The 22,359-nt window shown below is 37.6% G+C and overlaps 1 protein-coding gene across 1 annotated transcript in view; it reads left to right on the top strand.

Annotated features, from left to right (window-relative positions):
• Positions 1 to 22,359, top strand: part of NECAB1 (N-terminal EF-hand calcium binding protein 1) — a 192,794-nt gene that overhangs the window by 154,588 nt on the left and 15,847 nt on the right. The window contains exons 7-10 of the mRNA XM_033202507.1: positions 6,277 to 6,398; positions 8,969 to 9,045; positions 15,346 to 15,399; positions 22,160 to 22,272. Of these exons, the coding sequence (XP_033058398.1) occupies positions 6,277 to 6,398; positions 8,969 to 9,045; positions 15,346 to 15,399; positions 22,160 to 22,272 (366 nt within the window). The remainder of the gene's footprint in view (positions 1 to 6,276; positions 6,399 to 8,968; positions 9,046 to 15,345; positions 15,400 to 22,159; positions 22,273 to 22,359) is intronic.

Genomic DNA, 22,359 nt, shown 5'->3' on the forward strand with positions numbered 1-22,359 from the left:
CTTGCTCCTGGGGCATATTTTGGTGGATGTGTTACTTTAAACTTATAGATGTGCTTTATCTAACTTTTACATCTTAAATTAGAGAGAAGGAAACAGTAAGTTTTCTGAACAGGCTGATAATAGACTACCCTATAAGACCAATTTTCCTGAACAAATTAACTGATACATAATTATTCAGACATCTCCAAAATAGTGGAATCTTCAACCATGTGTTTACAATGTCAAAATGAGTGAGCACCACCAAATTCTAATAAAAAAATCCTGTAATTCCAGAATCTAATGAGCCCATGCAGCTGATTATCACAGTGAAGTACTCTTCAGTGGATCTGTGAAGCATTCTCTATATCATAAACTTCCTGTTTTCACTGCATTGGGTGATTCCATACCAAATGGCAAAGTATAACAATTCACTTTAGAAAAGCAAAACCCACCTCCTCAGCTTTGAGCAGAGGATAACTGAATGTCTTGCAGCACAGTGAAATTGATTTCATGTTCCTAATGAGAAAAATGAGGCCTCCTGTGTTGTTTCTTTTGTTTGGACTTTCTGGAAATAAAATGGGAACTCCCTTTTTAGAATCAGTCATCTGCCACCTGAGAAGAGGCTTGAAAAAGTGCTCTACTCCCCTTCTTCACCTGCACTTTTGTTTTTTTCTACAGTCATCCCCTGCAAACTTGTGCTCTGCATTTACCACCATGCAGTGAATGTTTAATGAACAACTGTTCTTTGTGTTAGGCCACAGGCTAGCCTTGAACTCTTGTGACTGCTGCCAGCAGCTGCCTAGCAGCTGTGCTTAATGAGAAGGAACATGACAATATAGACTTTAAGGAAAGTGGAAGACACTAGAGGATTAATGAACCTTTTTCTTCTGGATTTCTCACTCAAAAACAGCTTCAAATTATGGGAAATGTTACACGTCTGACTGCAGTTTAAGGGGTGCTATTGTATGGCATTTGACTAAGACACCCAGAAATGACCAAATCCCACCCCACATCTGTGATACTCCCCCTGAGAGGTTTATAAAGAAACACATAAATAAGCAAACAGAAAATAAGGTACCACTATGGATTTAGGCCCATAATATCTGATGAACCATACTGAAGCACGTGAATTAGGCCCATAGCTAAAGGGGCTGTGTCTCCTCTCTCAAGGTTGTATCTTCCTATCAGCTGGCCACCAAAACTGAGGAGAGCCCTGGGACCTTCATCAGTGAGGAAAAGATAGAGAAAGGAAAACGATACCTTTCCTATGATGTCAATTAAGAGACCAGTGAAAAAGCCTGATGGGAAGACAAGACTCTAACTGGACCTTTAGGATGAATTTGAATGGCAGAATGAGATTCTCTCTAGAGGAATCCGCCTCACCCACCTCATGTTACCCATCTCTCATCTGGCTCACTTCTGCTCGTCTGTCTTGTCACTGATTGGACAGTACTTTCTCTGGGAAGCCTTCACGGCTCATTTATATTTCCCACCTCACTACCATGTATTCCCATAGTGCCCTCTTTTATATCTACTTATCTCAGCCCCTTCCTTGTTTATCTCCCCCATTAGACATTGAGTTTTTAGATGGCATAGACTTTGCATAAGTCCCCTCTACTTACTACAACTGCATGGCAAACATATGAAAGTGAATGAACGAAAGGAACTCTAGGTGAAAGGAGTGCTGCAGAGAAGCAGTTGGTGAGGACCCAGGACACTGAGGAGACTAATCTAACAGTCATCTGGGGTTCAGAAAGATCTTAAAAGCTAGACAGATGCAAACAAAAATTCACCAGTTTTTTGTTAGTTTGTTTGTTTTGAGACAAAGTCTCACTCTGTCACCCAGGCTGGAGTGCAATGCGGCAATCTCGGTTCGCCGCAACTTCCACTTCCCGAGTTCAAGCAATTCTCCTGTCTCAGCCTCCCGAGTAACTGGGACTACAGGCACCCACCACCACACCCAGCTAATTTTTGTATTTTTAGTAGAGATGGGGTTTCACCATATCGGCCAGGCTGGACTCGAACTCCTGACCTCAGGTGATCTACCTGCCTCGGCCTCCAAAGTGCTGAGATTATAGGCTTGAGTCACCATGCCCAGCCAATTCATCAGTATTTTATGTTAGAAAAGAAGATTTTGTGATGCCCTTCACAGTCAAGAAGTTACAACCTGCTGGTCAGGCATGATGGCTCACGCCTGTAATCTCTGCACTTTAGGAGGCCAAGGCAGGTGGATCACCTGAGGACAGGAGTTTGAGACCAGCCTGGCCAACATGATGAAACCCCGTCTCTACTAAAAATACAAAAAATTAGCCAGGTGTGGTGGCAGATACCTGTAATCCCAGCTACTCAGGAGGCTGAGGCAGGAGAATCACTTGAACCCAGGATGTGGAGGTTGCAGTAAGCAGAGATTGCGCCACTTCACTCCAGCCTGGACAACAAGAGCAAAACTCTATCTCAAAAATAAATAAATAGTTGCAACCTGCAGGTATCATTAAACTCTCCAGCCTTGTGATAATTTGCTTTCCCTTCAGCATCAACATTACTTTGTGATTTAATATTTGTGAAACCTAGGGATACAAAGTCTCCTTGGAATATAGCAAATTTAGGGAAGTCATCTATTCCATCTCTCAGCCCCAGGGGAGAATCACACAGTATCATTCATCCTGCAGTAATGAGGTAGACATGCCATGTTGGGCAAAATGTCTGTGTCTATTCACGTGAAAATGGATAATTGAGAGAGAAGGGATGTATACAGCTGGAATGCCACAGAGGTGGAATTTTCAGATGGCATGCTACAACACTCTTTGTGTCTGCCCTGGCAAACTGACTAAATGTGAATTACATTAATCCCATGTGTTCAGAAAGTACCTATAGCTAATGACAAGAATAATAAGTATGTCATATGGAAGTTTCCCTCTAGAGGTCCCCTTTTCTCTTACATAAACCTCTCTTCCTCACAAACTAAATTTCTGGAAACACAGTTTTCATTATACATGGATTTCCTTTTTATAATGGAATCTGCAAATTTGTTCTATTTCCCAAAGTTCTTCTATATCCAGGAATGTAATTAATTCTTTCTTGACTTGAAAGTTATTTTTCTCCTTTTGATAGTTGTCTATTATAGAAGTAAGGAACAGCTTTAATTTCACTTACAAGTGGTTATAAAAGTTTAGACAGCTTAGATTTCCTTAGCTTGAATGTAGAGAAGGATTGCTCTAATCACCTACTCCCCTGACCACCAAAGCTGCTAAAAACTTGGATTTTTTTTTTTTTTTTTTGAGATGGAGTCTTACTTTGTCACCCATGATGTAGTGTAGTGGCGTGATCTCGGCTCACTGCAACCTCCACCTCCCGGTTTCAAGCAATTCTCCTGCCTCGGCCTCCAAAGTAGCTGGGATTACAGGTGCCTGCCACCACGCCTGGCAAATTTTTGTATTTTTAGTAGAGACGGGGTTTCACTGGGTTGGCCAAGCTGGTCTCGAACTCCTGACCTCAGGTGATCCCCCTGCCTCAGCCTACCAAAGTCCTGGGATTACAGGTGTGAGCCACCGTGCCTGACCAAGAACTTGGATTTTTTTATACCATAGAAAAATTCATAGGGAGATTTAGTTAAAGATTGAAGATTAAACATATAATTTCTTTTGCTGCCTGTCTAAACCCTTCAAAACATTATATTAAAAGTACCTGGATAAAAGGAGGCATTAACCTGCAAAAATAAGAACAGAAGAAGAGCCAAAGGGACAGAAACTTGGAACGTGGAGAGGTGAATCTAGTGGAAGTTGATTTAGAAGCTCTGAGAAAGCTGAAACTGAGGCAGGCAATGTAAGAAGCCAAGATACAATATATTTGGTATCACAGAACCTCAGAAAAGCTCAAAACTTGGCTGTCCCATGTGGACCTGAAAATGAGGGTGGAGGTAGGGCTGATATATTGTTGGAAGCTCCACCCAGTGCTATCTAGTGACTGCTCCTACCTGATCCTTGAAGAACCCCAGAGATAAGCTGTCTGGAGAAGGTGAGCAGATGTATACCTGGCACAGCTGATAGGGCACAATACTAACAAAGGAGACACTAACTGAAAGTTGACATATTGAAGAGTGAGATGTGAAATCTCCTTCATATATTGTACTCCCAGAGTACTAACAACAGGGCTCAGACCCTCCAGTTGGGGCATGCTTCTTTGAGGGATCTGATTAATCCCAGAGAAAATACTTAACAATGCCAATGGTCAGGGTTCCCTGAAGAATAGGCTCGGTCAGGCCACTTTACAGTGAAAACTGCAAGTTGGCAATCCCTGCCACAAACAAAGAGGTTCCGGTCAGACTTGTAGTTCTTCCTTCTAAAATATGTGGGGTCAACCTAAAGGACAAATCAAACACAAGAAAAGAAACTTGGAAGAAGCAGATAATCCAGAGAGCAGACAAAAACTTTCAAAAGATTTTCAATACCTTCAAAAACTAAAGAAAAGATACTGCATTTATGAATTAAGGATAGAATGCTTTAAAAATAAGATTCAAAGCACACAAAAGAGGTCTTGAAAATTATAATTGCAAAAATTACATTCTCTGAAGAAGGTTGAAATATAAAAGTGTGAGGAAATCTCCACAAAGAGGTGAAATATAAGAAATAAGGAAACTAGAGTCTCAGTCCAAGAGATCTACTGTTTGTAAAATAGCAATTCCAGAAAGAGAACAAAGCAGAGAAATTACCAAAGGAAGAATTTAAGAAAAATAGTCAGAATTGGATATATGTGTCCAGTTTGGTAGAACAGACCAAGAACTCATTATAATGCTAATAAAAGTCAAACACAAAACACACCATTATGAAGTTTCACAATACTGGAAACAAAGACAAGTATCTAAAAACTCCCAGAGAGAAAAACCAGGCCATATGCAAATAATCAAGAAAACACTAGATTTTTCACTAGTGACTCTGGGAGATAGAACACAATGGAGCAAATTTTTCAAAACAATTGGCAGTCTAGAAATCTGTATTCCATAAAACCATCAATAAAGTAAGGAAGATGTTTATCCATGCAATGTTTCAAGAATTTTAGCTTTCATTATGCACATTTCTTATGAAGCAATTAGGGGATATTTTCCACCAAAACAAAGGAGTCAACTGAGAAAAAAATGAAATCTAGTAAAAGGGGGATCAGAGGTCATCCAACACAGGAGAAAGGCTAAAGGAATCTTCCCTAGCTGATAGATAATGAAGATTTTTGGATGAGTACATTAATCTTAGATTTGTCTTAAACACAGAAGGATTATATCTTACACAGAAGGGATTATATCTCCTATAAAGAAATCTTGTTGGAGGCAGCTTAAGTATTACATCCTTAGAGATTTATCACAGACACTCTCTTTTTCATATATTAAGTGCATATTAATATAATAAATTATTCCCAAGTTTGCCTCATAGAACAAGATGTTTGTTGAAGATCAAGCTACCATGTTCACATTCCAACCAGGAAAGAAGATTAAGGAGGGACAAAAGGTCTCCCTTCTAGCTGAATCTGTACTTTTAAGCAGCCTTCGTGGAAATTCCTTACACCATTTCCATTTGTATATCATTGGCCTGAGCTTTTCATATTGTGAAGTTAATAGATAAAACCTAAAACTAAAAAGTATAGACATAGCAATTAAGCGTGTTATATACTGATAATTTAGGAGGTGTTTACTTTCATATCAGTATATAACATATGCTGTATATAGTATATAACATATACTGCATATAATATATATTTTAATATATACTACTTTCATATCATAACATATACTGATATGAAAGTAAACACATGCTAAAAAGTGTTGCCCTTTTGAAAGAGGAGTGAGAATATGATATGGGGGTGAAAGGAGGGAGCTCCTGTTTGTTGAAATAAGATTTATAGAATCATTTGACTCCTAAAAATATATGGATGTATAGCTTTGATTCAAAAAATTAAAAACTGAATTACAGAAAAAACTCCATAAGTGTTTTCAAATTAAGCAAAATACAATAGCTGCATATACATGTTTTTCCATTGAAAGTTGACCAACAAAGCAAAAAAGCCTGCCTTAAATTACAATTTTTACTCAGAATTTTAAGAATAAAGAAAGCTCAGAATTCTCTTTCTTAGGTTTACATAATGTAGCACCAAATTATGTTGGGTTTCTAGAGCATTTACAAGCAGTCATTCTCATAAGTTTTCATTCTACTGCACTAGAAAACCTTTGTGACTGACTCATGAAGATCTGTTCCCTGAGAGAAGAGACTGAAGCACTAACGTTAAGGTTAAATGTTATCTCTGTTGATCAAGGCAAGGGCCAGCCAAACCAGAAGTCCTGTCGATTCAATGGCCTGGAAAACGATCAAGCCGCCGAATCCAGAGACACAACAGCTTCTCCCCAAACAGCCCTCAGTTTAATGTCAGCGGTCCAGGTAACATACCCTTCATTTGTTTTTCTTTGTCAAAGTCAATTTATCTTGTGTTTTCCAATTGATTATTTTAACAAACAACAGATAAGACAATAGTAATGGGACACTTTCCTTATACCAAGTAAGTTTGAGACAGAAGCAGTGAAGAGTGTAGGGTATGAAGAACTGGGGTGGTGAGCCTAAAATCAGCACGGTCAGAATCCTAGCAGTTGTGCCTGGAAAGCACACGTAGAGATGGTGAACAGGGAAGGCAGTAGTTCCATCACCTAGCATCTAAAAGACTTGACGTCTATAAGGACTCCCCATCATCTTGAAATAAAGAGGCTCTACCGTGATACGCTCTAGATCTCCAAGCCTCCCTAAGCATATCCTAAGTTCATTTGGGGAAAGGATCCTTGTTTTCATGGTAGGATTAGTCATAGCTGGTGTTTTTGAAGTTTGTAATGTGATGTAAGATTTACTGGGCTAAACCATACTCGTAATTGTTAGGTTGTTAAATTTTAACTGTGTCACTTATAAGCATTTTTAAATCAATTTGAAATATGCAAACTCATGTTGCTAAATATTGGAGTAATTTTTATAAAGCATGCATATATACATGCACATGTGTCACTTGAACATGTCATTTTAACACAAATGAGTCTTTAAATATCTAATATTCAGAAAATCAAGGTATAAGCCATATTTTATATTTTCACCAACTGTACTTGAATGATTTCAGAGTATTTCATGAATAAAGCCTTATTTTATCTTGACACCTGATAAAATAGATGTTAATTTCCCTATTTCTCCATTTCACAGGTAAGGAAACAACCCTGGGAAGTTAAATTATTTGTCCAAGGTCATATGGAATGTTAGTCCATTTTTATTGTGAAGCAACCTTAAAATCTTGATGGTTACACTCGTAGATACTTGTTTTTCTCTCTCATGAGCCTATGGTTGGTGATTTGGTCAATTTCAGTTGGATGTGATTCCAGGCTGTATGTAGGTTGAGTTTGGCCCCACTCTTCATGTAGCCTCCTTCTGGAATAAGCAGCAACTGGAGCATTTTCTTTTCCTAGTAGGTGTCAGAAGCACATGCAGCCAGCCCAAAATTATACACGCATATTAAAAACCATTGTTTTATGTACTGTGTGCATCTTGTCTGCTATTTCTCCACTGGCCAAACAAGTCACATGTCAAGCACAGTAACAATGGGGAGGGAAATGTGTTTCATCCACTGTAATAGGGGATACTGCAAAGTTGTGGTGCAAGGGTATATACAGATACTTCTATAACAGGAAAAAAGTGAAGAATTGGGAAAAATAATACGATCTATCATATGCAACTAGAAAATGACAATGCTAAGCTCCGGAAGTAACATATAGATTGTTCTTTCCATTTTAACCATTTAGAAAATAGTCCAAAATATCTTTCCTTGGGCCTTTGATGTGACAGCCACCTTAAATTATTTTGGGAATAACCCAGATTAGAAATATTGTATTAGAATTTTTAAAAATATAAATTTTATTAATATATTTATAATATTTTCTCTAATCAGCCTCTTTCTTTTCTCTCTCTCTCTCTCCTTTTTTTTTTTTTTTGTAGCCACTTCTTTGTGGCAACACCCATGCTCATTTTTACATCATAATTTGGTGGGTTTTGAAAGGTGCTGCCTCCAAGAAGGCAGGTGGAGAAGTAAATTCTGATAACATCACTCTCCCTTTATAATTTAGTTCTTGTCTTTATTGTATTCAAAGCTAACACAGGCTTTATAGTCTTGAATTCAATCACATTCTTATTTCAAGAAATATTAAACAATACTACTTCAGCAAATGCCTATGAAAACATTTTTATTAAGCTACAATCAGTATACACAAATATGCCAGGATGTTTGTGCACAGGCTCAGATCATAACTCTTCCCTTTGCATAATAATGTTGATAAAAAAAATAATGGTAGCAGAACTTCTATAATGTTTAACTTGGTACTAGATACACACACACACACACACACACACTACATACCTATAAATACATATGTATGTATATATCATATATATGAATATAGATCAACAGGCTCCAGCCTGCACTCTTAACCACTATGCCATGATTATAGAGCCCATGTATATGTACTCAAGTTAGTTCCTGGGAAAGGAGACACCAGCTATCTTGTCTTTATGCTTCTTTTTGATCATAGCAATTTACACCTTGCTATGGTCAGGGATATGATTTCACTGGCTCTTGCCACTGCCCTACAAGTAAGTTTAGAATTGTTGATTGATGCTTTCCTTTTTGCAAAAGAAAACCAACTACATCATGGGGTTTTGTAAATGGCTCAGCAGGATCTTTTCTTTGAATATCAAAGGCCAGATAGGCAATTACATAAAAAACAGACATGTGGAAGTGAACCCCTGGGATGCATGGATCTATGGAAATCAATACCTTAGAAAGCACTCATGAATACATTAAAAAAGTGACATGTCAGTGACACTGCATCCTTCCTTCAGGGTTGAAGGAAAGCTCTGATATAACCAAGTATTTCTTCTCTGTCTAAAGTTTAACATATTGCCCTCATGATTCTCCCTGGCCCCAGGCTTATTAGAAGAAGACAACCAGTGGATGACCCAGATAAATAGACTCCAGAAATTAATTGATAGACTGGAAAAGAAGGTAGGTGCTTTCTTTTCTTTATTCTCTCTTCCGCTCTTCAAGATGTTCTTACCTAATATTCCTCATTGCTTTATATACATGACTGCCCCATAGATAGAATAACAGCCAGGATCCCAATGATTCTATGAATGGTTGCTTGGTAGTTATTTGAGGTTTTTGTTGTTGTTGTTAAATACAGAAGCTTACGTTAATTCTTCCCCTACCTCCCACTCCTAATTATATTTAAAATAGGATGTGGAGTTGAGAGTTAAATAAATCTACTGCACTGCCTGGCTCTTACATTTTCTTTTTTTTTTTTTTTTTTTGAGACGGAGTCTTGCTCTGCCACCCAGGCTGGAGTGCAGTGGCCGGATCTCAGCTCACTGCAAGCTCCGCCTCCCGGGTTTACGCCATTCTCCTGCCTCAGCCTCCCGAGTAGCTGGGACTACAGGCGCCCGCCTCGTCGCCCGGCTAGTTTCTTGTATTTTTAAGTAGAGACAGGGTTTCACCGTATTAGCCAGGATGGTCTCGATCTCCTGACCTCGTGATCCGCCCGTCTCGGCCTCCCAAAGTGCTGGGATTACAGGCTTGAGCCACCGCGCCCGGCCGGCTCTTACATTTTCAAATGAACTAGGTGACAGTGTGCTTGAATGATGCTAATGACAGCTCTTAGGGATAAGATGGTTGAAGTCTTGAGAATCTTTCAAATTAATTCAGGAAAATGGCAATGCTATCTACTAAAAGATGCGATTCCACACTTAACTTCTGGAAATTAGCACATTAACTGATGGTTTTGCTATTAAAACTATCTAGGCAAGCAAGTTAGAATGTGATGAAGAGTTCTTTAGAACTATATTTTATGTTCTTAGTTATTGTATTTTTATTAATTTAGTTAGTACCAAGTAGTCCTGTCATTGTAGTGATATTCTCCTTAAACATCTTTGATGGGAGAGACAACTTTTGTCAATCAGTAAGAAAAAAATGTGTTTTCTGCACATGTCAGGCACCAAGGGAGAAACATTTATGTTTGTGTCAGCACTGACTTTGAAGAAAACAATTGTCTACTAATAAAACTAAACTGTTCTCCTAAAAAGAGAGAGCGAGAGAGATAACACACTTTTTAAAAATTATATGGTAGCACAGAGTGGGATTCATAGTTCATGGTCAGTAAGTATTTTAATGACTGACCGAGACATGCTAAAGGAATGGATCAAATGTTAAAATCTATCCATGCTCACCTGATGGGTTGATCACTGTGACCTGGGGTGCTCAGGAAGGACTTCGTGTGGCAGGAAGAGTTCAAGTGGGGCCTTAAAAATGGTGACTTAATTTAAAATTGTATTGCAAGCAACATAAATTATTTCTCTAATAAAAAAGAGTTTTCTGGAAGAATATGGAAGTTCTCATAGAATCAGCAGATAGTCCAGAGGTCTGAATTTGGAAAAGTCAGAAGACGAGATAGCCCTAGAGATCTAAATAGCAAGAAATACTTAACAGTCTCTGAAGTTACCTCCACTGGAATAAATGAGTTCCTACCATTTCCAGTCTGCTGGCCTTCTGTTCAAAATTCCACTTCCCAGAAGGAAGAGTCTGGTTGGTCATGGCAGGGTTGCATTACTGGCCTCCTGGATAGGGGAGGGGGAAAGTCTTGATAACAATCCTAGAGCACAGTATAGAGAGAAGAGATAATTCAATGAAAAGAAAATGTATTGTCCTTAAAGTTGGAATAAACTCTGATCAGCTAACAAACAAACAAGGAAACTAATATTTGCTATGGAGAAGTAAAATTTCAGTAGAGGGCAGCTGGAAAGGGCATTCAGGTAAGGTGATGGCATGAGCAAGGTTCAGTAGATTGGCCTGGTTAAGAGTCTTTCATGTAAGGAAATAGTAACAAATAAGGTTGTATGGACAGAAGAGGGCCAGATTATGGATAGCCTCAAATAACAGTCTAAGGAATTTGGACTTGGAAACAACAGAAGGCATTTATTATTTTTTAACAGGTAAGTGAAAAACCAAAAAAAAAAAAAAAAAATCCTTTAGATAGGAAATTGGGCAGCAATATGCAAAGTGAATTAAAACAAATGCAAAATGAGTTAAAACAAGAAAAATGAGGCTCAGAGACACCAGAGCCGGCTCAGAAAATGGCATTGAAGAACAGGTTTGTGCAACTGAACCCAGTGAAGTCAGGTATGATAAGAGATGGGCCCATATTAAGCTAATGAGTGAGAAGAAAATGGCAGATTTGAAACACTTGAAGTGAAATTAACAGCACTATTGAACCGGTTAAGGACAGGAGGAGCTCAAATAAGAATCTGAGGATTGGAGCCTGTGTTTCTGAAACAATTATACCATTAACAGAAAAGAGAGACACATGAGAGATAATTTGTGAGGTAAGGTGAGAAGGTGAACCAGTGTTTTCGATGTGTGAATTTCAAGGTACAATGGAACACTCAGGCAGAAATACCTAGTTAGATGTTAGTAGGAGAGAAGTCAGGCCAACAGGTTAAGGTCTGTAGACTTACTCCACAAAGATGAACCCTCAAGTCCTGAGGATGGATAAGGTCTCTGAAAAGGAGATTCTGTGCAAGAGCCAAGTTAAGAGGAAACAACCCTGTAGAGTTCTTTTCCCTCTGCCATGGTGCCTTTATTTGTTAAATGTGTATTGAACACTTACTGGAGCAAATACCTAAACTACTAGCTTGCTGCAAATCAACTTTCCTCCTTTCTTATTTTATTGATATGTGAGCTGAAACTAAAAAGATTTGTAGGAAAAATAGTGGCTATGGAAATTAGTTTTCCAATATTAGAAGATCAAATCCAGGACCTCTATTTGAAAACTAAAGCTTGTTAAAACACAAGGATTCAGTTGCTAAATAAGTCCAGATTCATTTAAGGAATACAAATACCTCCTTTTAACGTTTTGAAATTTTGGACAAAACTATCTTTATTTGGTATCTGAAATTTTTATAGTTATTTTTAAAGGAATGGCTCAAACTTATTTCATACCTTTTTTTCTAACTTTAAATCAAAGTATTGTCACATTTCTTTTTTTCCTAGACTTTTTTCTCCCTCCCTTCCTATAAAAGGGCTTCATTTTGAGGACAGTATCTAAGAGATTTGCTAAAAGTACAATGTGATGGTTTTCAGCACAGGGCTCCAGCTGTGTGGAGCTCAGTGTGAGCTGTCTTAATGAATGGAGAAGCAGTGCAAGTTCAGTTTTCTTCTACAACTTATTCTGTACTGTGCTAATTAGGTTTTTAGAGAAAAACTACCCAATTGCCAAACAGTGGCTGAGTACATGTCATTTCACTGCTGAGTACCTTGTCTCCTGTAGTTGTTAACACTAGTTTTGATCTTCCCATTAAAAAGAAGTATACCTGCAGTGGAACATATGTTATCTTTTGTCTGCATTAAGTATTAATGATAAATTCTTCCTGCACTGAAACCAAGCCCTATTCTATGCATGTAGGGGAATATAACACTTAGCAATTTCTATAAATAGGTTTCTTCAGGTATTCCTTATATCCTTTTCAGCCTCAATGAGAATTTATGGGGATATACTGAGGTTATGTCTTGTGTTTTGCTTGATCCCTGTAGAAAACACCTTTAATGGTTGGGCGCAGTGGCTCATGCCTGTAATCCCAGAACTTTGGGAGGCTGAGGCAAATGGATCACCTGAGGTCAGGAGTTCGAGACCAGCCTGGCCAACATGGCGAAACCCCATTTCTACTAAAACTACAAAAATTAGCCAGGCGTGGTGGCGTGCGCCTGTAATCCCAGCTACTTCGGAGGCTGAGGCAGGAGAATTGCTTGAACCCAGGGGGTGGAGGTGGCAGCGAGCCGAGATTGTGCCACTTCACTGCAGCCTGAGTCAAAGAATAAAACTCCGTCTCAAAAAAATAAAATAAAATAAACAAAAGCAAAAACAAAACCAAAAACCCCACCTTTAATGTCAAACAAAATAACAAGGACAACAATAAAAGCTCTTCATTCTTCATTAAGTTCTTAGTGTATCATCAGATCACAGGACATTCTCACTTGAAAGGATGTAATTCAGGATGTCACACTCATACAACTTGTTTTAAGTTTTTCATATCTTAGATCAGGAAAGGTAAAACGGAAAATTGTACCTTAGTTAGTGTCAGGGAAATAGTGGTCAAGGAGATTACTAGGTTACAAGTTTCTATCTGTGGAGTACTTTTTAGTTTTCAATTCACATCTATATACATTACATATAATTTTGCCTTCATGGAAAAGCTATGATTTAGACAGGGCATTCATTTAGCCATTCATTTATTCAACATTTATTGAGTACCTCCTGTGTGTCAGGTACTATTCCAGCAGTGGAAATACAGCAATGATGAAAAGAATATCGTTGGTCTTTGAAGAGACAGCCAAAAAAAAAAAAAAAAAAAAAAAAAAACACACACACACACACACACATGCATGACAAATCCATGAAACAAGATAATAGCAGATAATGGAAAGTGCTATAAAGAAAAGGTAGGGCAATATAATACAGATAGGGGGTTGAAAACTCCAAATGAGTGGTCGGGAAGGTCTCTCTAATAAGGTGATATTCAATTTGAGATGTGAAAGACAAGAAGAAGCCAGTTATGTAAAGATTTAGGGATAGAGAATTTACAGCAAAGAAGGAAAAGTGAATCCCACAGAAGTTAAATACCTTGCTGAAAGTTCCACCACAAAAGAACAGCACAGCTAGAGCAACATACCTCTATCATTAACAGGCATATATTATTTCAGATAGTCTGGATTTCTACAGTTTTCAATTTACTTCTTATCTATTTGAAGGAGTTATTCTACATAATCCTCATTGGAAACAATGCTAGGATAGCCATTCACAGAATGAAGTTCTCAGAGATGAAGCACTTGGTTTCACTGGGGACATTAGCAGTATTCATTGGTCATCACAGAAGACATCAAGGTCTTAATTCTCAAAAGAAGATATACAAAGGGCCAAAAAACATATGAAAAAATGCTCAACATCACCAGTGATCAGGGAAATGTAAATCAAAACCACAACATGATACTACCTTACTCCTGCAAGAAAGGCCATAATCAAAAAATTAAAAAAAATAGATGCTGGCATGGATGTGGTGAACACTTCTACACTGCTGGTGGGAATGTAAACAGGTACAACCACTATGGAAAATAGTGTGGAGATTCCTTAAAGAACTAGAACTAGAACTACCATTTGATCCAGCAATCCCACTACTGGGTATCTACCCGGAGGAAAATAAGTCATTATACAAAAAGGATACTTGCACACACATGTTTATAGCAGCACAATTTTCAATTGCAAAAATGTGGAACCACCCCAAATGCCTATCAATCAATGAGTGGATAAAGAAATTACGGTGTATATATATGATGAGTATATCATCATATATATACTACTCAGCCATAAAAAGGAACGAATTAGTGGCACTTGTAGCAACCTGAATGGGACTGGAGACTATTATTCCAAGTGAAGTAACTCAGGAATAGACAACCAAACATTCTATGTTCTCACTCATAAGTGGGAGCTAAGCTATGAGGATGCAAAGGCATAAGAATGACACAGTAGACTTTGAGGACTCAGGAGAAAAGGGTGGGAGGGGGATGAGGGATAAAAGACTACAAATTGGGTTCAGTGTATACTGCTCAGGAGATTGGTGCACAAAAATCTCACAAATCACCACTCAAGAACTTACCTGTACAACCAAATACCACCTGTTCCCCAAAAACCTATGGAAATAAAAAACTTTTTTAGAGACTTCAAAATCTTTACAGGAGTTCTTCACTTTTAGCAAATATCAATTGTATTTTCATTTACTCTTCAATTCACTTTCTATTTAATAAAGAAAAATTAACACTAGGGTATAAATGTGTTGTAACAATAGACTAATGTTTATAATGATGTCCCAAGAAATGTAGAAATTTGGTAATACTCATTCATAGCAAAATAAAGCAGACTGTTAGGCTTAGTCATTCTGTTTCTTTTTCTTTTGTTTGCCTTCCTATCCTTTCCCTCTCTGTTTTTATGTACCTCTGTCTTCCACTTTGCTCTCTAATGGCATCCAGGAAGTAAACTTAAAGCAATACTTTGAACACGTCTAAAACAGCTTACAATTGATAAATGAATACAAAGAGTCTTTATTGGAACAGCTTAGTTTTTAAAAATCTGTATTATTTCATCTTTCAGATAATGAGGTTCTTTTGGTTCAATGTTAGGCATGAGAGAACTATGATTTGAATATATGGCATTTTTTTAAATGATGTAATTTTTTTCTTTTCTGCCATTTCTTCCTCTTATTGAAGGATCTCAAACTTGAACCACTGGAAGAAGAAATTATTGAAGGGAATACTAAATCTGTAAGTATTTTTATCAGGTAAAAATGTTATCAATATGTTCTTTAAAAACATAATTTAATTTCTTCAAAAATTAGTTATCTCAATGAAAAATTGAAAAACTAGTCATATTTCATTTTATATGGTTAAGTCGTGTTGTTTCTACATTATGATTTGTATAAACCTAATACCTACTTCACAGTTTTTGTGAAAGTACCTGGCATGTAATAGGTGCAAAATGAAAATTTTATATGTGTGTTAATCAATGAGTTATTGAATAATTGAAGGAATATGACTGGCAGAGAAGGGCAACATTTAAGTTGCATCATAAACACATTTTGTAAATCCTGCTGTGACGTACACTGGATATACCTGAGCTGAAACCTGGTTCTGTTCATTAATATATTTCCAGCATTTAGCCTAGGGCCAGGCACACTGAAAATGCTCAGAAATAATTTTTCACAGAATAAATTGATGTTTAGAGAAAAGGGAGCATTTGTATCCCTAGGGATAAGATGTCCATCCAGAGTGGCAGTGCTTTTTGGAAATAGAAGAAAAATGGACAAAGGGATCCTAAAAAGTACATTAAGATGCAACAAAAAGAAGTTAGCAAATAATTAAAAGCAGTACCTACCAAGCTTTATTGTTTACTTTATGTTGAGGCAAACATGCATAGTACATTCTGTTTCAGGAAGTTGGATGTTTACATTTACATTTAGTGAAAATTTGGATTTTAAAATCTTGGGTAACTAGGAGAAAAATCATTTTTTAATACCTTAGATGTATTATATACTTTATAGATGTCAAAGGATTGTTCACGCATTTATATGAAACCAAGATAGGAAATAACCTTTCATCTCTGAATTGTGCACAAGCACTGACTACATGATAGAAGAAGGTGAGATCCACCTGTGTGTAAGGCTCCTGCCCATCTGTCCAAACTTATAATCCAAAGGGATTCTTCAGAGGAAACTTTGTGGGAGTATCAGAAAAGTTTAATCATGGCTGCTACTGTTAGAATCCTGTAGTTATGAATACTTTCCCCCGATAAGCTAGATCTGTCATTGCATGTCTAGTGCTTTTATCCCTCCAGAGACAGGGATGTAGTTTGTGTCAATTTATCAAGACCCCAACATTTTAAAATGGTAGGCTTTCATGGGAAAGTGAGAGGAGTGGGTCTTGAGTGCATATACATACTAAGAATAGCGGGTTTGCACAGTCCCGGAGGCACAGGAATTGTTAACCTTGTGGTCATGCATCTGTTATCTTCTCACAGGTGTGCATTAGAGGAAAAACTATACTCCAGACAAAGGAAAAACAAATATAACTTTTCTAATGTTGTGAGAGATAACTGTCTATTCTTAAATAATTTTCTAATGTGAGATTATTTTCTCTCTGTAGCTATGAGGAAGAAAATTTGTCTAAGGATTGTTTGTGAAAGGAGGCAGCTATTCCATTTGCAGGTCCCTGAGCAGCCAAAGCCAAGGCCAATTTTAAAAGATCAACACACACAACATTACTAATTCAGTAGTGCATAGAAGTACTTTAAGCAAATAAGACTTAAGAAGGCCGTTCAGCTCTCAATATTGTTTAAAAGCAGGAAAGGATATTCTCTATTTCCAGCCATATATAGAGGTATAACAATTATGCTCTTTGGGAATATACATATAGTAAAGATTTGAATTGGTTTGTTTTTTCAGAAGTAACAATAAGATATTTGTCATTAAAAGTTGTATTTTTTTATTCATGGTAATAAGTGCATTACTATAAATTCCTGTAAAACCTCCTATATTCAAAATGACCAAAAGCATTTTTCACTGTTATTTCATAGCTAGTGCTCTGGTGCTCATAATTCTATCCTACCATGTGTTAAATGATTTATCCTGATGACCAAAACCAGTTTTAGAATTAAATTTAGAATTTAGTTGAGTAGAGAGGTATTTTTCCTTTTCCATTAGTGAATGCATGAGAACTTGGAAAAATAAATTCTACGACAGAAAGCAAAGAATAAATTTGTATTACACTTGGTTTTTGAAATGCTGATCTTTACTGATCCTTTGCTATGTGCCAAGTGTTGTACTAAACACACACATAACTCACTTAATCCTCACAATAGCCAAATAAGGTAGTACTATCCTCAGACTCATTTTATCAATGAAGAAATTAAGGTTTAAAGGAATTTACCTACCATAGCTGAACCCCTGCAGTTCAACCCCAGACCTATGCTCATCACCATGCTCTAACATTTTCAACCCTAGTGTTTAGTGGATTTCTAGCCTCTAAAGTAGAACTGCTCTTTGCTAGCGAGGTTGTGGATGAATGGATTATTGTTTTATGAGATTCCCTACCGTGAGAGCAGAGCAGGTTATCTGGCAGGCTTGTTTAAGCACACAGCAAAAGTCCTGAACCATAGCTACTGACATCTCTAGTTTTCCAGGCAATGAGCCATTACATAATGAGTCCAGGATGTGATTTCTTTTTTTAAGTCCATTTTTTTTTTCTCAGCCCAGAGTAAGAGATGTAACACTTATTTAGTACCTGTCATGGAAAGGGTCCTTATACACACTATTCTATTTAGTCCTCCCAAAACTTTGTGATATAAGTACCACTATTCTAATTTTACATATCAGAAGACAAACTGAGAAAGAATTAAGTAACTTGTTAAAGGCCACATAGGAAAAGTGAAGCTAATTCTTTTTACTTTATATGCCTGCTCTTGAAGGAGAAGGAAGAAAAGAAAAAGAGGACAGGATGATGGAGACGGATGAAAGAGCACCTAACAATTATGCAGTGCTGTTGAGTTTCCAGGGCCACCTCAAAGCCTTTCCTGGAATAAATAGTTTATTAAGGGAATTCTAAGATTAGCCAATGGCTAAAAGCAAAAGCATCTTTAATGTGTTTGTTCCACAAATAACTTGATCACCAACTATGTTCCAGGCCTGAAGAGAGGGTCTGGAAATAAAGTGGTGAATATTATAGGCTAGAAAACAAACTAGAAGGAAAGTATACAGAATCTACAATAAAATATGATGAGGATTATTATAGGAAAGTACAGATTTGCACAGTAAGGGGACACAACTCAATTTAGGAGACCAAGGAATACTTCCAAAATGACATAATATTTAAGATGAAATCATAAAAAATAAATAGAAGTTTTAAAAAAATAATACTGATATATCTCTTACTATATCAAATGATTCTAACACTGCACTGAAAGAACACTAAAGTGCTAGATAGAAATATTTAAATGTTCCAAATGATTGATAACAAACATATTATAAAGATGTGCCTGTATGGCACTTCTTTTTTTTTTTTTTTTTTTTTTGAGACGGAGTCTCGCTCTGTCGCCCAGGCTGGAGTGCAGTGGCCGGATCTCAGCTCACTGCAAGCTCCGCCTCCCGGGTTTTAGGCCATTCTCCTGCCTCAGCCTCCCGAGTAGCTGGGACTACAGGCGCCCGCCACCTCACCCGGCTAATTTTTTTTTGTATTTTTAGTAGAGACGGGGTTTCACCATGTTAGCCAGGATGGTCTCGATCTCCTGACCTCGTGATCCGCCCGCCTCGGCCTCCCAAAGTGCTGGGATTACAGGCTTGAGCCACCGCGCCCGGCCTGTATGGCACTTCTTACCAAAAGAGTACTGAGTAAGATGATCATTTTCCAGATATTTTCTTAATTCAAATGTTTTTAAAAATCATGATAATTTTAAACATTTGAGCACATTCTTTTTCAAAAACTCAGATTTTTCTTCAGCACATTGTTGTTGTAATACACTAAAATAGCTTATCATACAATGAGTCTACAAACCTAGTATCTTTTTCTGCCTCTCTACACTCATATAAAACCGATGGATAGCGTCTTGTGAAGTCATTCCATTCTGCCATTCCTAAGGGTTCAGGGGCTATTGTCAAGTAATATAACAGGGACTATCAAAATATAAGTCTTGTTTTACAATGGCTGTTAAGAGTCAGTGAGAGCATACAAGAAAGGCTATGGTATCTCTGAAGACATATTTGAAACACAACTGTAAATGTAGTAAATAGAACCAAGTAACATGAAAAAATAAGTTGTACTTAAAACATGTCTCTGTGTCCCAAGACTAAAAAAGATGACATTTCTTGAAATGTTCCAAGAAATCAAAGGCTGATGCAACATAATCTAATGTCACTGGCAAATACTATCCTATGAACTGAGACTGGCCTTTCATACTTACACAGCACTATTTAGTCCAAGACATTCCAAATATCCAGCCATACTTTCACTGTAACAAAATTCCTATGAGGTAAATGATATACTACTACTCCTATAATAGAGAAACAAAAATGTAGCACCATGAAAGAATATTCAACCACGATGGAGTGCTCTGAGCTAACTATATCTTGGGATCCCACAGTTTAGTAAGCTTTCAGGTTGTGTATTTGACACAAGAGACACATAGAAATATTAACAAGATAGTAGGACTCCTGTTCCACCTCTCCCAAACTCCACATCCTACAATTTGTCTCAGCCTAGCCAGAACAGAAAATTTAAGTGTTTTCTTTGGATTTCAGAAAATCTACTTTAAATAACTACTATTTAAAAAGCTCCACTTGTCAGAATAGTCATCAAACTATCAAACTTAGGCAGATTACATGGGGCTCTTTAAATGGATTTCTTTGTGTAACTATCTTAGGAAAGGAGGGGAAAAAGATACCTCTGGTTTGGGTTGCAAAGTTGGACATTACAACCCAATCTAGGAAGCCAAGAGCTCAATTTTTCCAACTCATACATCAATGTACATAAGTGAATGAATCAGTTAGCTATTGCTACATAATAATGCATCCCAAAACTCAGTGGCTTAACACAATAACCACAATTTTGCACGTAGGCAATTTAGGCTGGGATCAACTGGCTGTGTCTTATGGTCTCACATGGGCTCCTTGTATCTGTAGTAAGCTGTATGTTAGCTTCGCTGATCTTGGCTGAGTTTTGTCATATGTCTAGGAGCTCAGCTGTGCTCTATCATGTGGCCTTTAATCCTCTAATATAGGGGTTGGCACACTACAGCATACCTCTTGTTTTTGGTCATAAAGTTTTATTGTAACACAGCCACACTCATTGGTTATGTGTGGGCTGTGGCTGCTTTCACATGACAATAACAGAATTGACTAGCTGCAACAGGAGCCATGTGGCACAGAAAGCCTAAAATACTTACTACCCATCCATTTACAGAAAATATTTGCTGGCCTCTGCTGTAGCAGGTCTTGTTCACATGATAATCTCAGAGATCCAAGAGAAAGAGTGGAAATCCATGGGCCTCTTAGGGCCTGAATTTGAAACTGGTTCACTGTCAGTTCTGCCACGTTTATTGGCCAGAGCAAGTTAGAAAGCCAACCCAGATCCAAGGGGAGGGAAAATAGAATCCACGGAGGGAAAATAGAATCCACGTCTCGAGTCAAAGGGCATGAGTTCATGGGGATAATGAAGGATTCTGGTTATTTTTACAATCCATCCCACTTGATCACGTAAAAATTGCCTTTAGACGAAAAGAATTATGATGGAATAGGTGGATGTATTTATATATCTCATTAGGAAAGCCCATGAGCTTTCCTAATTATCTGAGTCAGTAATCACAAATGTCCAACCAAGAGGTCCCTGCAAATTTTTGTGAAAATGATATATCCATCGTTATTTTGGTAGAAATTAACTCTACTTAGTCATTAATATTAAAACCACGTGCTTTGATTACTACAATGAAGTAGGAATATTTGTTGAATATACTGAATACCTAACAGTCTCTACAATATCATTGGTATTCAACAAATAGTAGCTATTGACATGAAATGAGAAACCCATTGGAATAGGAAACAGTAGACCAGGGGTTTACTTCTAGCTCTCATGCTGCATAGCTGTTATTATTGTGGAAGTTATTTTTCTTATATTCTAGATCATCCTTACTTTGTGTTTTGTTTTTGTTTATGCACTTTTATGATTCATGCCAATCCTTACTTTGATTTGCACTTTTATACTTTCACTACCAATTCTTGAAAAGAACTAATGTTGATATCTAAAATTCCATGAGAAGCCCACAGGCAGATCTTGAGGGAAGCCTTGAAACTACAATTGTTATAATGCTAATAGGATTTGTTACAGGAAACAGTTGCCATCCAATCCAGTGTGACCCATTAAAAACAAGCACATCTGATGCCATTACCTTTTGAACAGGGCCTGTTGTAAGTAGTTAATGTGTTTGACAACCCTGTAATATTTGATGTACCTTTGGAAATGCATAAGTTACTCATTTCTTTGAAATCTGGTTTTTGTAATGATTGTCACTTATGTCTAGTATCACAAAATATCCAAGAAATTGGAGCTGTGCAATGAACAATAGGACTTCTCTTTAAAAATTGGTAAGTGGTTATAGGGAAGTGATCCCAGCTCTGCCTGCACCATAGAGACACTTAGGGAGGTTTTAAAAATAGCAGTGCCTGGGCCCCACTCCCAGAGATTTTGATATAAATATAATTTTAAAACTTCTCGAGTCATTGAGAATCACTGCTTTTAAAGGGAAACACGTCATTGTAAAGAACACTTTGTTCAGCTTCTGGGACTAGAGGCAAGGAAAATATCTTGCCTAGATTACAGCCTTTATGCAGTTTTATACTTGGAATACTCATGGCCTTCCTTGGTCATATTTTTGGATGAGAATCATTTGTTTTTGTGAGGAGGAATGGGATGGGCAATAGGAGTCAGCTGAAATCGGGCTCCGTGACAGCCAACGCAGTGACCCTCACCCCTTCCTCGGCAGCACATCATGCTTGTGCAGCGGCAGATGTCTGTGATTGAAGAGGACCTGGAAGAATTCCAACTTGCTCTGAAACACTACGTGGAGAGTGCTTCCTCCCAAAGTGGATGCTTGCGGTAAGTGCTCCTACTCCCGCACCTTAGGCCTTTGGCAGCCCAGGAATGCAGTGAAGGCATTTCTCACTTTAGACAAGGCTGGGGGTC

Source organism: Trachypithecus francoisi, unplaced genomic scaffold (genome assembly GCF_009764315.1).
Source record: "Trachypithecus francoisi isolate TF-2019V2 unplaced genomic scaffold, Tfra_2.0 Lachesis_group7, whole genome shotgun sequence".
Classification (NCBI taxonomy): Eukaryota; Metazoa; Chordata; class Mammalia; order Primates; family Cercopithecidae; genus Trachypithecus; species Trachypithecus francoisi.